General features: G+C 41.0%; 1 protein-coding gene across 1 annotated transcript; it reads right to left on the bottom strand.

The window, feature by feature from the left end:
* Positions 1–1184: 1184 nt before the first annotated feature.
* On the bottom strand, positions 1185–17368 carry LOC138629450 (G-protein coupled receptor 22-like). Its single transcript, XM_069713153.1, has 2 exons — positions 17289–17368; positions 1185–4612 (listed from the first exon to the last, which is right to left on the bottom strand). Exon 2 carries the CDS (start codon positions 4499–4501, stop codon positions 2951–2953), a length of 1551 nt encoding a protein of 516 aa, XP_069569254.1. The 5' UTR covers positions 4502–4612; positions 17289–17368; the 3' UTR covers positions 1185–2950.
* Positions 17369–17586: the final 218 nt, after the last annotated feature.

Here is a 17586-nt window from a genome sequence, read left to right as displayed (position 1 = left end):
TACAGTTGAATACTCTGTCCCCTGTCTTCGCTCTGAAGTGCTTTGCTGAAATGCGTTGCCACAAGGTGGAACAAGAGAAAATCGATGCTTTCTTGTTTTTTTTTGTGGATAGAAAAAAATAGATGTGAAAGGTGGGTCATTTAGAAAGTAAAAAGAATAACTGGAGAGGTCTTCCTTGAGTTGCGGTGTAAACATCACGTAACTCGATTTTCTGTTGATCTAAATGGTATATATTTAATGTTTTTGTCCTTTTCCCTACAATACTGTTAGGGATTTAGTGGTAATTCGATTTTAACCTAAATTATGTGTAAGTTACAAAAAGCAATATACAGAAATATTAACAGTGGCCTGATTGTTCTGTATAGGTTTAAGTGCTGCTGAATTAGCCTACTTTGCCCTGCAGGTCTCATTCCACATTGATGACCTTCATTTTCCTATACTGCAGAGGTCTGTAGCGTTTCATTCCCACGCAGCACGAAGCCCACGCAAAGTAGTCCAACCGCATGCAGGCAGCTTTTGAACTAGTGTGTAGCCTGCAGGAGAACTAACTGGGAGGAGCACGTGGTGAACACCATCAGGTTTGGGGGTACAGTGCCTACAGAGGGCACCTACACTGAACGTGGATGCACCCACTGAGACAGCAAAGTGTGTCTTTATGTAGGAGAAAGTATACAGTTCAACCGTGAGGGTTGATTTTACCATGTAAACTAAAGTTAACACATACAAATGACACCACCCACACAACATATTATTGGCTGCTTCCTGACAGTAATAAATGAACTCATGTACAAACTGTATATATTGTGCAAAATGCCCTCTTTGTTCAATACAGACCACGCGAATAAATGCCAAACAAAAGTGGGTTCATTGCAATAATGAATGGTTGTGTCCAGGTGGACATTATGTTCTTTAGCAGCATGGGAGCCCCCTCAGTATGGAAGGAAAAATCATGTGCGCTACATAGATAAAGCCTTGAATTGTCCTCATGTTGTTCCTCTCACAGCTGGTGTTCCCTCAAGTGTAATGCAAAAAAATGTAATAATGACACCCGTGGCAAGTCAGAGGGTTTTTTAGTCAGATAAAGCTTGAGGAAATCTGGCCCTGGGTTTTCAGCAGACTCATAACAGACAACACACACAATTAAACACAAGCACACAATAAATTAAGCTAATTCAGACTTCAATATGTCATATTTATTAATTCACTGTTTTTGAATACATTCACATAAAAACAACACCATAGAGAAAACCCTATAAAGATAGCATATTCTTGGTGTACATATAATATAATATATATTTTCCACATGTTTACATTCAGAAATGTGTGAATTGTGTGCGTGATAAATCACAGCAGCGCCCGTGTGAGGACAGCATTAGGGCAGTGAACACACAAGCAGGTAGAACAAAGTCGACAGCAGACTCTAGACCTATTAATAATCCCACCAATCATTATTATTAATGACACAGTTACTCTCCTGTGTTTGTTGGACAAGTTCAGTTGATCCTGAGGGGATGAGGTGATCCTGAGGGGTCAACTCATCCTCTGCTGACACAGAGACGAGGCAGCTGCGACTGAAACACTCCGCTGCTTTCAGAAAAGTCAGTGTATGATCACGTACAGACCAGTTCAGTCTCGTACAGCAGGTTTCACATGTAATAAACTCCGATCTGGTCAGTATTTACATAATGTACAAAGAGTTTCCCACACTTTTTCCATGCCAAACTGAGCTACGGGGAAACAGTAAATAGACCTGTAATAAATACTATTTTCATGAAGCTCGAAGTATTTTGTTTTTGTGGAGAATATGTCACAAAGGTATAACTAGACAGTTTTTGGGGGGTTGTAGTTTTTAGTGGCTTATATTGAAAGGTTTCCTGGTAATATTCATGTTACAGTGTCATCTTGTTACTACTTCAGCTCACTTCATCTATATTTCTGTCAACAGTGAATCAATCCAAAAAATACATTTACTTTTCTCACTATTTAAAGGACAAGGTAAGACATGTTCTTCTCTTTCCTCCCAGAAGTCAAATGAAAAGATTTACCATGTTAACACTAAATAACAATCTACAGCCAGTGGCTGGTAAGCCTGTATTTAGCATAACGTGAGGAAACAAGAAAACAGCAAGCCTGCAACACCAAAAATATTTTTTTTTTAAATGCTGTAACAAACCATTTAAAAAAACAAATGGGGCAAAAGAGTTGTTTTGATATCAAGGAGTATTGCAAAATCTGAAGTAAACACTGTAACATTTGACTGTATAATAACTACTTACACGAAGTCAAAACTAAGTTTAATATTTCACCCTTTAATTGTCCTCTGACTTGTTCCATAATTTCTGTCTGCTGACTGACTCTCCTGAAACCTCATATATTTACACCTCGTCATATTTCAGGAAGCAGTCGCTGTCTTGCTTGTAGATGTTTGATATGTTTTTGTTCAGAATCCACGTTAGCCAAGCTTTCAGAGCAGAATTAAGGCAGATGTAATATCAAATACATTTTTATTTTTTTTAATTTTATTTTTTTTAAAGCTGCCTCAGAGCATTTGAGTGGGAGACAGATCATATCTTCTGCTGGCTAAACACATTCTTTGGAGCAGTTACGTAAGCACCACTATGAGAACGCTCGATCACACGGCTCCATTCGTAAATAAACTTCAATATTTCACAAATTATATACACCTGTTTGCTCGTTTATTATATGATTTTCTTCAGCTGCAGAGGCCATTCACACCCCGGATACGCCAGCAACCCGCTTCCACTGCTGCCTGAGGTGAGGGTTAGCTGCGTTTCCTGCTGCTGGGTACATTAAAACATTTCCCAGAGGTGGAAATGTGTTTTTCCCATTTCTTACAACGGCTTCTCGCATCAGTGAGTTTCATAACAGAACACACCTGTGACTCTGTTGTGGTTTTTAATTAAACGAGCTTGATCCATACGTTTTAGTCTCACAGGGCCTCTGCCAGGCAACGGTCAGTACCTTCACTTGCTTCCAGCCGCACCTGCCGGTTGTTTTTTCTGTTCTCCACCCAGGAGTTGTGTATTACGGTGCCCCCTGGTGAAGGGTCTACTTGGAGCAGCGACACCACCCGCTTCTTTACCTTGGCACGGAGGGCACGGCGTAGTTTCTGTCGGGTGAAAGCGTACAGCAAGGGATGTGAGACCGTGGTGCCATAAGCCAGGGCAAGGAACCAGAGGCGTACGCTGACCAGGACGTCACTGGGGCCAATGCCAAGGATAAGCATGTTTGTCACAGAGAGGGGAGCCCAACAGCCCAGGAAGGTTGTGATGATGATGAGGGACATCCTGAACACTCGCCTCTGACGCTCTCGGCGATCTCGATGGCGTCGCACAGCTCGCCGCAGGGCAATGATGGCTGATACAGATGCCTGGACACCCATGGTGGCTGGCATGGGGGTGGCAGCACCCATGTCAGAGGTGACAAGTGGAGCAGAGGAGGACAGGGCAGGCGGGGAGGTAGCTGTTGGGGTGGGGGATGGAGAAGGGATTAGGGGAGGATGACTGAGCTGTTTGGTTCCATCCACAGTGCACTGCTCCCCTCCTTCCTCCCCACATTCATTCATTTTAGCCCCTGTCTTCCTCTTTTTCTGTCTCTTGTGGCGCCCCCTGCAGGAGGTGCCCCTGAACCGCTGGCTCTTCTTCATGTGGGAGCCAATGCGGATGTTTAGAGCCCTCAATATTCGAGAGTAGGTAAACAGCATGACTGCCACAGTAGTGAAGAAGATGGGTACCTGCAGGATAAGATGGTAATACATGACCATGCCTGTGTGATAGCCCTGACCACCAACACATAGGAGGGTCCGGTTACGCCATGCTGGCACCACTGTGGCACTGATGCCATAGGAGGACAGAGACAGGGGTGTCACCTTCTCTGTCTCCTCTAATCCATCTCTGCTGGACCACTGCACCTCCAAGAATGGGATAAAAAACACAGCAACTGAGGTGATCCAGACAGCAGCCAGGAGCAGCGCTGCTTTGCGTGTCGTCAGCAGCCTATTGGCTGGTCGCACTGAGATGTCATATCGGTCCAGGCTGATAACCAGGATATTAATAGCTGTGGCAATGCTGGCAAACGTGACACAGGCCTCGTGGAAACAGCAGAGAAAAGCCAGGTTTGGTCCTGGAGGCAGAAGCACCACCACTAAAGTGAGGGGCACGCACAGCACACAGACCGCCACATCCAGCACGTGCAGGTTGACAGTCACCATGTTGCTCACTGAGTCCACTAAATTGGATTGAGAGCAGTAGAGCACAAGCACAGTCAGGTTGCTGCTGAAACCCAACACCAGCTCCAGCATGAGGAAGGCAGTGAGCGACACCTGGAAGCCCAGCGAGTACGGCATGTACCAGGACGCAGGGCTGCTGGATGAGCCCCCTCCTCCCTCCTCCTCCTGAAGGACTCTCATTGCCTCCAAGCCGGCTGCCATCCCAACCCTGTCGGTGGTGGCTGGGCCTGAGGTGTAGCTGCCAGTCTCCATGACGACCCCTCAGTCCTCATATATTGCATCTGTCACCCTGCTGATGAGCTCCCATGATGCACCAGGTTGAGTGTCCATGATGCAGAGATGAATAACAGCTTGGTGACAGCACTGGGGAGACAGAGACACAATGCAGACAGATGAGAAATGAACTGTAGAAGAGAAAATCAAAACACATTATTCTTTCATGTCAGAGATCTCAACGTAACTTTGGACAGAAAAGTCATAACACAAAGATCCCTCATCTAGCCAGCTATCCATATGGCAATACATCTATCTATTCATTCCACATGCATCCATCAGCTCAAACATCTGCAGACCGTCTGCAACCATCGTTTAGTGGGTCTTCCACCAGCGCCACTGATTACACTTTTGGCTCAGCCACAGCTTGAGACATGCACACAAGCTGTCAGGACCGCAGGCCACCACTAATGTGTGCTGGAGCTCAGGGGAACGGCCAAATTGAATGAAGCAAAGTAATCAGAGCCGCAGGCAATCAACTGCCCTCAGTGGTTCAGTAGAAACAACACATTCAGCAAGTTTCACAAAATATGAATCTTTCTCTGCTGCCTGTAGCAGACCACATGGTTCCTTCAAAATACCTCTTCTGCCAAAGGAGCATATTTATAAAGTGTTGCAACGTCGCAGCCAAACTGGTGACTACTTAAGTTAATTTACTTTATCGTCAGTGTCACATCTGAGGAGGTAAATCACAAAAAATACTGTGGAAAGGCTGCAGAATACACCAACAACCATCATAGTGCAAATGTCAGGGCTTTAATGTGATTAAAAACAGATACAGCTGGTTGGCAATATTAAGTAGAGTTAAATTGTTTCAGATTTACTGAAGCACATTTCACGGATTAAAAGACCTGATCATTGTTTTGGGAAAGAAGGTTGGAGTTAGATGTTCATCTTAGTGTAAACTTTTATTCTATTTTTAGCTTGCTTAATGTTTTAATCAGTTTTTTAATGTTTAATCGCTGTTCTTAATTGTTTTTAAATGTCCATTTCTTTTGCCTTATGTTTTGATGTTTTTAATTGGTTTTATGTGAAGCACTTCGAATTGCCTTGTTGTTGAAATGTGCTATATAATTAAACTTTAAGATTAGAAGCAGCCGGGCTGGTTTTATCCAACGCTAAAGAAAAGTCTTCTTGCACCTGTCACTAACTTACATGTATTTTGCTTGTTTATTATCAACACAAACAAAAATGTAAAGGAGACACTGTTATTTTAGGGGTAGCTATATTTAATTCTCTACCAATTTCTTAACCCTCAGTTTATCGATTGACCCAGAAAATAGATGCAGAATTTCTTTATGTTGACAAGCAACCCCACCAACAAGACTTTTATTAGTCTTTCGAGGTGTTGTTTGCATGTTTCCAAAGGTTGGACATAGCTAATCTGGCTATTCCAATGTAGCTATTCCTTATAAAGTCCCCTTATTTCAGCTTCATTCTTATATGTAATGAGCAAACACAAGAATGCATACAAATCTTCTCAACTAACTCTATGCAATAAAGCAAATAAGTTTATTTCCCAAAATATCACAGTATTTCTTTGAAACCTATCGACTTGTTAGGTTGTAGCATCACAATATGATGAACATCTATTGTGTTTCTTCACTTTTGAGGGATGTTCTCCTGTTGTGTTTGGAACAAACAGTCCTTTTAGTACCAGAGCTGAAAACATATCTTCATTATCTGCATATGTTCATATCTCACAGCAAAATAATACAAAAATACAAACAAACAGAGAAACATAAAGGAGTCCAGAGTAGATACGGATACATACATCACACACATCTGGGCGTTAAGGCTGTGTGTTTGAGATGTAAGAGGTCAGGATGGGGTGTATGAGGCCAATGATCTTAGCGGCAGTAGGTCTGAGAGTGTCGAGTTTTCTTTTGTTGGACACAGTTAGCATGATGAAAAAGCAGGTGCAACAGCATAACAGAATGGGTTCAATGATGCTTTGATACAGCAGCAGCAGAAGCTGGGGGGCAGGAGAGAGGGCGATGACTGTAGAGATGGCATGAAGTCTTTGCTGGCGTTGTTTGTGGATGGTGTTTGTATGTTGATTCAAATTGAGTTTCTTGTCTATGTTGAGTCCAAGATACCTGAAGCTGTGAACTTGTTCAGCTATTTTACCATATAGGTGAATGTGCTCAGACCAAAACCTGTATATATCTGTGTTTGGCAATGATTGTTGATATGCTGTAGTTGAGTGGCGCAAGCGTGGCGGTGTAATCGGAGTATTTCATGTATTTGCTAATGGGTGAGAGGCTGATACAGCCATAACTTTAACTGCATTAGAAAGCAGTAACTTATTCTTTATTTTTGTCCAGTGTTAATCTGTGAATCTAAAAAAATGATTTGTGACTGATAGATGATGATGACAATCAAACAAATACTCACTCTACGCTACACTTCAGTATTTGGATCAGAACAGTCAAGACTGGTATTAGCTGCTGTTCTTCAGTGCTGAAACACACGTGGTCATTTAGTCTGTTGTAGTCTCCACAGTTAGAACCAGCCTGTCTGCACTGATATAAACACAGATGCTATCTCGCTGTTACACTGACAGGTACGAGATTAAAGTCAGTGTGTAAAACACGGTCGCTGGTCATTGATTAGGGGGTGGCAACTAATTGGACCTGTGGGAAATCAATTGAATGATCCAAATGCCAGGTTTTTTCCCTTAAATTGCAGAGTAAAAATCTCAGCTTCAAGTGCTTAAAACATCTGATGATGAGCCTACGAGTCAGAGAGATGCAGGAAACAAACAGCACAACAAATCAACCCTCAAATATCAACCTCTGCACAATTCCACTCTGGCAACAAGACATTTGGTTGAGTGATGGACTCATTTTCTCCCCATTTCTGTTGCCACAGCAACCACACTACAAGTGACTAGATTAATGAGGGCACAGGTACTATAGCGTGGAAGTGTGTGACACTGACCTCTATGGCGACAACACGCTAGTGACAGTGAGACAATAGTGTAGTAAAGTTAAAGCATATGCCAACTAAAACAGAGAGATTGAAACATGTTCAATTCCTGTGGAAAGAAATGAGGGAGACAAAAATAAGGGACAGAGTGGTGTGACCTGATGGGACTGTTGAGTTGAGACAAAATGTCAACAGGAAAGTGCAAAGATAAAGCCTTGTGCTGGAGATGTATGGAGTATCACTAGTAATAAATTAAATTACAATGACTTCTCTGTTGATGTTCATGTGTTCCTGTTCTCCCTGGGCATTGTAAACAACAGAGTGTGGGAGGAAATGGAAGTCCCTAAAGATCAACAGCACTCTTCATTAAACAATTTTCAGTAATATAAGCAAATTCTCATCCTCATGGAAACACGAGACAAGTTTCTACAGCCCTGCCTTAGCAGGTAAGGATATAGATTTGTCATGTAGTTTATAACCACAAGAGATATCTCATGGGAATGTAAAGAAAAATGAAAAGAGGAGAACTGGGGAAAGTAAAGTGAGAAAAAAAAAACATGGGTCAGAAAAAACAGTGTGAACAATTGATGGTGTGCATGAGCACAGCCATGCAGCCATTTTGCTCGACTCATGTTGGAGGTTTCAAGCTGCTTCGATCGTGAGCAGACTGTCTGATTACAACCACTGGGTAACAGGTTTTGATTGACACCTTTTGGAAATGGAAATGTAGATTTCTGTAGAAGTAGTAGTGGATTCATGTTTAAAATGCGTCACCTGGAAGTAGGATATGTGAAACACCTGCAGGAGAGCTGATACAGAATTTAGAAAATGCCTGAGTGAGGGAAGGAAGTAGAAAAGAAGGGTGAGCCAGAAGCCGCGGTAAACAAGATGTCCCAGGGAGCAGAGGTGGCAGTCTTTTTTTCCACTCTAAAGTCTTACATCAGCTTCCCTCTAACTGCTGCTGGTTTCCTGGCTGCCTCCAGTCCCCAAAAGACCGCTTCGGTCCCGAAAGTCTCCACTCGTGATTGCCTATCTGAAAAGCTGCATGATGACTGCATGGGTTAGATGCGTAGCGCAGGAAAGTTGGACAGATATTGCCAATCTTAAATTCCCTGCAGAAAAGCAATCTGGTCATAGAATAATGACCCCGGAGCTCCTTATGATACAAACGTTTTCCTGTAGTATAGGCTAGGCTGAGTTAGGGAGTCATAGTTTTGGTGTGATTTGTAAAAACAATTGTTATTTCATAAGGGTATATTGGTAGCCTACTTAAAAAAGTTTAATTATTTGGGTTTTCTGAATGTCTTAAAAGAAAACATAAAAAAGCCATGGAACAGTTAACTGCTGAGATATAGATATATAATTTACATTGTAAGTTAAAAATAGTAAAAAGTAGACACCCCAGTATTTATTTTTTTATTTCATTGTGTCTTTAAAAGGCAGTTAAAAGTTGAATCCATTGAAGTCTTGTTATCATATCTATAGCTCGCAGGAGGAACCTAATACCTGTTGGAGTCATGTCCTGCAGAATGAACCCTGCAGTCAAGCTGTATGAAAGCTAAAGTTTTCTGCCTCTTTGTTTCTATCATCAGAGCTGCAGAGTTCGCAACCACAGCTCTCCGTGACACCTGCCAGGACATGGGGGCAACAAATGCACCACGGTTTAATCTCACTATACATCTAAAGGTTTGACTCCAATGATGCAGACATGTGAAAAATCACTCAGTATAAACTTGTTTTAACCAAAGTGCCTCATGTCTGATCCTGGAGAGCAAAGCACGGTTTCAATGCTGTTCTTTATCTACAAGCAGGTTATTAGGAATTTTCTTCTTTGAGTGATTCTGGTTAGGTCTTTCAAAGGTGCTGTTCATTTCTAAATCCAGTTAAACCCTTTGCAGAAAGAAGCACCACCACTCTCAGTAACTAGCTGTGTGTCAAAGCCAACCGAGTATGAAATCAGGTGCATTTATTAAGATGGTTAGTTTATTAAATTGACTGTGGTGATAGGTGACTGTGTAATGACTGTATAGCTTTGCAGAAGGCAATAATCTCACTTGGACCCCAAAATGCTGAAAACCAGGATAAAGTCATATTATGGTGATGCATTTGATAAGTGGCTGTACTATATTTTCAACATCTTCTCCCCTGAAACCTCTGTAATGACCTACAAGTTGAGAGCAACGACACCTGTCGTGATTGAACTCTGAAATCAGGAAATAACATTGAGAACCAAGAAGTCATGTGCTGAGTTTTCTGGTGTTGTTACAAGTGGAATAAAATTTTCAAACTTCCATCCTTAATCTAGAGAAATGGCCTGAACAAGCTTTTGTTCTTGTTCTGGCAAATAAGCATATTTAGTTGGAAAGATTGATAACACTGTACAGTTGGGTATCTTAGCTTAGCATAAAGACTGCAAGCAGGGGTAAATAGCCCCAAGTAACAAAATTTGCCAACCAGAACCTTTAAAGCTCAATAATTACCATGTTATGTCTTGTTTGGTTAATCCATACAAAAACTAAAATAATGAAAAAATAAGTCTGTTTTAATCAGGGTTAAGTGCTTGACTATTTGTTGGCCATGAGCGATAGCTTCTGTGCTTCCTCTGCTGAAAGTGTGAAATTGTTCCAGCATGAGACTTCCAATATAAACACAATTGTGTTTTTACACTTTGGGATTTCTACGGATCATGAAAACAAGATATGATGTAGCCATTGGTGAGCTGCAGAGGTTATTTTGGGGGCTCAGTTATTGCTATTTTGTCAGCCTGCTGGCGTCTCAGAAATATGCACAAGGTGTCTTAGGTTTAGGACAGTAAATGGTTAAGTTTAGAGAAGGATCGTGGTTTGGTTTAAACAAAGTACATTTACATAAGAAACATTACATATTAAAGAAATTCAATAGACTAGACTTTTGCTTTCTTATGGACACCGGTCTCCCGAAAAAAAAAGTCCCGTTTGTTCTATCCGACCACGCCAACTTCCTTCAAAGACTTTTTTCACTCTTTCTATTCTGTCACATGACTTCGTTCTTTGAGCCAGGTCGTCATGGTGCAGATGCCAAAAAGTCACTTGTGGATATTGCCGACGCCAACAGCAGTATCTGATACCCTGGAAATGAAAACGGGCTGGAACTATTCATCACAAATGCACATAAAACACAGTTTTAAAAATGGTCGTATAATAATCAACAGATCTTATTGCTGGTCATATCTGGCTACAGTTGAGGCCTGATGTTTTTCATGCAATATGCAGAAATTCACACATAACCACATGCAATATGTAAACATATTCATTTTATTCTGCACAGCGCTTATCAATCACATCTGGGCCCTAAACCTTTGTTTTGATTCACCTGGGGGTCTTTGTCTTTTGTTTGATCTCATTTTCGCTCCATTTATATGTAAATTGTTGTTCAGTAGGTTATTTTTTGTGACCTGATTGTGGTGCTTGTTTTGTTCTATTTTGTGATCTTGTTGAATGGCTGCCAATGAACCAGGATAAAGTTGGAAGTTATAACTTTTCAGCAATTTAGAAACGGTAGATTTATTTTTGGTGTCAGTTTAGATCTTCATTGTTTTATTTGAATATTAATTTGCTATTGTTTATTGTTTTATATTCCAGTATTCTTGTTATTTTAAACCAACATTCAACAAAATCACATGACTTTCTTTCCCCACCATAGCCCCAGTAGACTGGGTGGCAATGCAACTCATTGTCCCGTTGTGCACGATTTGTATGTTCACTAATGGCTTCAGTCAGTCAGTGAAATGTAAGAATTTAGACTGGCAAGAGGAAGTAAATGTAGTAAACGTAGGAAGTCAGTGCATTCTAAGTAACACTTCACCACAAAACAACCCCTGAACACCAGAGACTACTCTGACACTATAATGGGTACATTTTCACTTTAACAGTGCATCAAAGCCTTAACATCCAGAGCCATCGCACAATGCACGGGAACCTTTTCCCATCTGGTTTAGCAACCCAGAATGTGTGTGACAAGAGACTGTATAGCACGTATAATTGAACATCTATAGAAACACCACTATTTCCCAGAAGCAGCAGCAAAAAGATTAAAAAGATGAATGGCAGTAAAGATAATCTTGCTGTCCCTGAGACAAGCTGATGTAACAGGTTGTTAAAATTACATGATGAGTGAAAAAAGAGAGATGTGAAGGAAAAGTACATAAATGGGGTGTACATTCCGATGTATTTTTACTGCAATAACATTAAAAAAAAATATATATATATATATATATATATTTATATTTTTATGAACCCCACTACAAAAACATCTTGGTTAAATATGACTGCAAGAAACATTAAATGTGTTACTATATAGCTCCCAGTGGCAACTCAAGCAGAACCAGAGACCCCTGAGTAAAAGCCACAGATGTACTCAGAGAGCTGGATGCAGCAGTACCAATCAGCTTTGCTGCAAAAGTTTCCCCGTAGTCACTCACGGTATTGCAACAAAATATCCTACGTGGCCAAAACAGCATTTCTTTGTAGACCACAGTTATTAAAGACAGTCTGTAGAACTGACACATCCAATTGTAAACAAGGTCGGGTTTTACAAAAAAAAAAAAACACGGATATCAGGTTAATTAGTGGTTCTACAAATTGCCCTTAGGTGTGAATGAGAGCGTGAACGGTCCTTGTTTGTCTATAAGTGTGATTACCCTGATGTATAATAGTTACATTTAAAATGTAGCGACTGTGCTGATGGTGAGGTTTCCAGCCATTTTACAATAGTGGCCGAACCTCTTTGCCACAACGTCTGCATTCATTAAATGATGCACACATAATTTTTCTCCACACAAAGTCACTGGAAAAGGACTGGCTGTAAACTAGTGAATACATTTTTCTCAGTGTTCCCATGACTTTGTATGATCAGAATTGGAAGTTTTTTCAATAACAATTGGATTGTCAAGAAAAGCCTCAAAATAATTTCATTTCATGTGTGCAAGAAGTAGAGAGGAAGTTTAGGTTAAATGCGAAGTCATAATGTTAATTTGACATGCAGACATTAAACAGGAATAATGTTTCCCATGTTCACCATCTTAGTGTCTTAGTATGCTAACATTTTCTAATATTACTAAACAAATAGGGCTGGAGATGATGGGAATGTCATTTTTTTTTTTTACATATTTACAGTATTTAGTCATAAAATATGTTCTTTTCAATTTGCCATGATGGTGGCACAACATGAAAAGTCTGATGACATCCAGTGTTCGGGGCTGACATTTGACCACATTTCCCAAAGTTAGGTTTATCTTATTTTGCTGCCAAAAGCACTTTTATCACAACTTTCAAACATTCTGCTTTACATCTATATCAATCAGGAGATCAAAATGTTGCACTACCATTATTCCAATTAAAATGTCGAATTAACAATGTAGTTTTCAACAACAACCATGGTTCTCTTCACTAACACATGGGCGTTGACATGTACTATTGCAGGCTTACAGCAGTTTGAATCAAATCTGTTTCGTCATTAAGATGTAAAGTTATGCAGCAAGGTGCCTGAAAATCTAATCAGACCGTCAAGTGAACCGAAGGAAGCTGCAGGGAAAGTATGAAGTTTTTGTCCTGTGCTGTTGTTGACAGGCTAGGGATCACCTTGATGGCAGCACAGAAAAAAAGTAAGTGATCAGGGTGGGCATGGAACGATGTGTAATTACATTATAGATACTTTCAGGTGATTTTGGCATTTGGAAACTCATAAAAACGGACATCGTTCTTCCATGTCTGGCCTCCAGGGATCTGATCAATCACTTGATATGACAATGCCACCACAAAACTGGCAGAGCTCTGACTCTCGCAAGACATTACTTGGGACAAAGCGGTGTAGAAGAAAATAAAAAGGACAGCATTCAAGCCAGAGAGGCTGCTGTAATGCACCACATGGTTTATGTCATGCCATGGTTTATGTATGAAGGGTGAGCAACAACAAAGCACAGAGGCTGGAGCCAACATGAGAACACAGGACATGCAAGTTCAGTCTGTACAATAAACATCCACGAGCATGTGTGTGTGTGTGTGTGTGTGTGTGTGTGTGTGTGTGTGTGTGTGTGTGTGTGTGTGTGTGTGTGTGTGTGTGTGTGTGTGTGTGTGTGTGTGTGTTATTTGAGCGCTCTCTCAGGCCACCACGCCATAATGGAGACAAAATGTCATGTTAGAGAAAAACATGTGCAGGCCACTGCTCTCCTCAGCACAATTGGACTAAGAGAGCAGGACACACACAGAGAGACACACATCTACATGTACACACATACCAACAGTCGTGCACACACAGTTGGTTGTACAACCAGACACCTGCTGAGTCTCTGGGTAAGTGGCCTTGCAATTGTAGGTGAAAGCAGAGAGGTTGAAAATCTGTGGTGTTGTAAATGTCCAGGATTACTTCTATGCCTGCAGATTAAATGGTAAATAAATACAAATCGAATACAGAATCCTCTCGCGATTCTGACCCCCAGCTGTTTTTCTGCCTTCAACTCTTAAGTGCACTAACCCTGTTGAAGGAAGACTTTGACCTTTAAATGTGAGGACGACCACTACAGTCAGATTACCATTTTACAGATTTGTATTATTATCATGTAAAGGGTACTTGCAGTGCAGTGGATGGTGTAAATCATTGGTTCTATGCTTGCCAAAACGGCAACTATGGATACAAAAACAGTGAATTGTGACTGTGCTACACTACAATTGTTTGTTCACATGCCCTTTAACAAACATGATGATCCCGTTGTAGATATTTGAGCTCATCTCTTATTGGTAGATAAGACAAAAGGAATAGCGAGACAATATAATCCGCTTGTAGTGATCTATGAGTTGATTTCACAAAACAATCCCACTTTTTACAGAGCTTTCAATTGCATCACATGGTTTTCTCATCATTTAGATGCATCTCCATGACATCCATGTGAAGTTGAAAGGGCAAGAAACAGCTATAAGTGAATTTTGGAATATTAAACACTATTTCTAATGAACTTTTATTCTTGTGAACATCGTTGTGGTATCATATTAACGTTTGCATTGTTGGACTGCACTGCACCCCGTATTTCAGCCGTAAAAAATGGTTGTAAAACATTTAAAGCATCAGGCTGTATTGTTCCAAGTCTACTCTATTCTTGAATTAAATTCTAGAAACGTTGTCGTGTCAAACTGAAATAGAAATTTAGGTAGGAGTTGAAATAAAATGGATGAAAAAATTATATTGAGTGGGAAACAGGGCTAATGTTGAAAAGCAAAGCTGACTAGTTTCCACTCGCTGATGCTTAATCAAGAGTGGAATACAAAATCAATGCCATGATGGGCCCTTACATGTGTTGAATATATGAACACGTCTTAAATTGCTGAAAATAAAAATGCACCACATGGTTTATGTCATGCCACAAAAAGTGAGGAGAATTCAAATGTTTCTGTGAATTACACCCTAAAGAAATGTTCGAACGGCGTCAGAAAAAAGAAGAAGTTTCGATTACAACACATACAGTACCATATGTCACATGATCTACACACAAACACTGTGTCCAGACACTGCCTTGAGCCTCATTGCTGTGTTAACACAGCGAGGGCACGAGCAAAGTCAGGGGTCTGCTTCACTCAGGTTGGTTTGTTGACCCACTGTCCAGGGTTTTTACAACCACAGTTGTTAAGGATGCATTCACACTTGCTGTGTAAGAGTCCAGCTTTCATTTCTGTCCAAGTCATAAATATTTAGGCTCATTTTATAATGCAGCTGAGGAGAGGCTGGAGTTAGCGATCAGGGGAGCATGAAATATGGAGAACTCCAAACAGTGCTTCAAGAAAGAAGGAGAGAAAAGTCGAGCAGAACTCTGTTTGTGCAGAACGCTTTCAGAAAACTCATCTTTAATGTATCTGTACGTTTACATGACGGCTGAGGAAGAATGGAAGAGATAACTTGCACAGTGGATGCATCTATTGCCATTTCAGGCATTGACCAGAATACACTTGGTATCAGGAAAAGAATCCATTACGGGTGGATTCAGGTTTGAGCGAAGCATCCAGGCTCTCACTTAAGGCCTTTATGTTGTCCTGTGACCTAAATTATTCATTGCGGAGCTAAAATAGCCAGCTGTTGAAAAGCTATGGGTAATAAGACGAAAAGGTGGGGAAGAAGACGAGAAAGAAGAAAAAGGCGTGTTGCCAATGACAGATGTTGGACAGAAAGCCACATGGTGAAAACCGATGAGGTTACTTAACTGCACAAATAGGCAATTAGAAGACAGTTAATCCATTTGGTGAGCTGGCAGCAGTAAAATAGACACATACACATATATATGCACACACACACATACACACACTCAAAGGCTTCCTGTCTTCGTGTGTCCAGCAGGATTTGATTTCCCGCCTTCATATTCACAATCAAAGCAGTCCACGGCAGAACACAGGAACGACACGGTGGAGACAAAGCTCAGACCAAATGCTTTCATCAAGACTTTTCCCTTTTTCTCTTTGCTTTCCTCCTGTTGCCACTGACCCCTCCCTTCTCTTTTCCTCCTCATCGAGCCTGCAACTCTTGTTTAGTTTTTACTTTGTCTTTCTTTATCCTCTGTACATCTATCTTTTAATGCATTAGCTTTTTGACAAATTGTTGCTTGTGATAACTAGCCAAGGGAGAAAGTGCTCGATGCACCCAACGGATTGTATGAGACTATGAATTTATTTATTTCATTCAATGGCAGACTGCAATTCTGATGCTGAGACACTTATTGTCCGATTTGACAGAATTCTTACACTGTTTGTCTTACTGACCTGTCCAATACCAAATTAATACTGATAGCCTACCGAGCCTATATGGATGAGTAACTGCAACTACTATTATTTTGTTGACTATTTGGTTGGTCTAAAAAAAAAAATGCCAAAAATGAGTAGAAAATAGCAATCACAACATCCCAGAACCTAAGATTATGTTTTTAAAATGCATGTTTCATCTGACCATCACTCAAAAACGTATTCAATTTTCAATTCACAAGAAAGCAAGTATTCATATTTGAGAAGCTGAAACCAAGAATCATCACCGGTGGGCTGTGCAAATAAATCACGAGATGTTTAAGGCATGTTTTCCCCCTAGGCTGTTGGCACACACAGCAAACACAAATGCAAAACATCGCAACACACAAAGACACACACTATCCAATCAAACAGCCACTCTCTGATGTGCACGGCGAGATGTTTCCAGCGGACTGCAGTGAGGACTCCCTCAGGAGCGTGGGAGAAATACACAGCCTGAGAGCCCGTAACTATGTCAAGCACCTACACCCACATCCAGCCCGAGGTTTCTAATAAAACCCTGATTCCTCTGCTAAATCGATATTTCGTGTTGCTCTTTGTGCCAAACAGCACGCGGAGCGATGCGCTACAGCATATGCTCTGCACAGAAAGGCTACAAACACTCAGGCTTGGATTCAATAAACACGTCAAATTGGATATACTTTGCATTAAGAGCAGCAATCCCAGTTCATTAATATCAAGTTAAATATCCAAAGAAAACGTCCTAAATTTGGATTGAAACACGGTGCGTAAAAGTTCCAACGACATCAATTTCGAAAGTTACCGAGGCATTTTAATGTGTGAAATCAAAGTGTACGATGTTATCAGATGAATAAGAAAGACCTGTCTTTGTTTAATTTGCAAATGAAGTTGTTGTTGGACTGAAATGGTGGAAGCTACCTGCGTGCCAACTGCTCGCCAAGCGCTGCACGCACATTTTACACCAAATTATCTTTATCAGATCAACGGCTGAACGAACAATCGAAATATCACGGATTAAAAAAAATCACATTCTTTCATTCCCAAAACTGTATTCTTACCTTTTGTCTCGGAGCCGTGCGCTCAGTGAACCATGTCCGCAACCTGAGTGTGTATGAGAAGCGTCCCTTGTGTGGAGCAGCCGAGCACTGCATGCTCAGCGGCTGCAGTCCAGCAGGGAGCACTGACAGCAGCACACAGCAGCACAGCACAGCGGGACGGACAAACAGCTGCACTGTCCCAGGTCAAAGGTCGGCTGCTGCTGGATCCACAGAGGACCCTCCTGTCAATCTGGCTTTCTAGAAGAATGTATATCATACAGATGTTAAATTTTGATTCTTGTTTTTATCTTTGGTGTTT

This window comes from Brachyistius frenatus, unplaced genomic scaffold (genome assembly GCF_029030835.1).
Source record: "Brachyistius frenatus isolate BFR_SWC_R1_liver_20210118 unplaced genomic scaffold, ASM2903083v1 Contig_4, whole genome shotgun sequence".
NCBI lineage: Eukaryota > Metazoa > Chordata > Actinopteri > Embiotocidae > Brachyistius > Brachyistius frenatus.
Note: the sequence above shows the minus strand (reverse complement) of the source record. Positions and strands in the feature narration are given on the sequence as shown.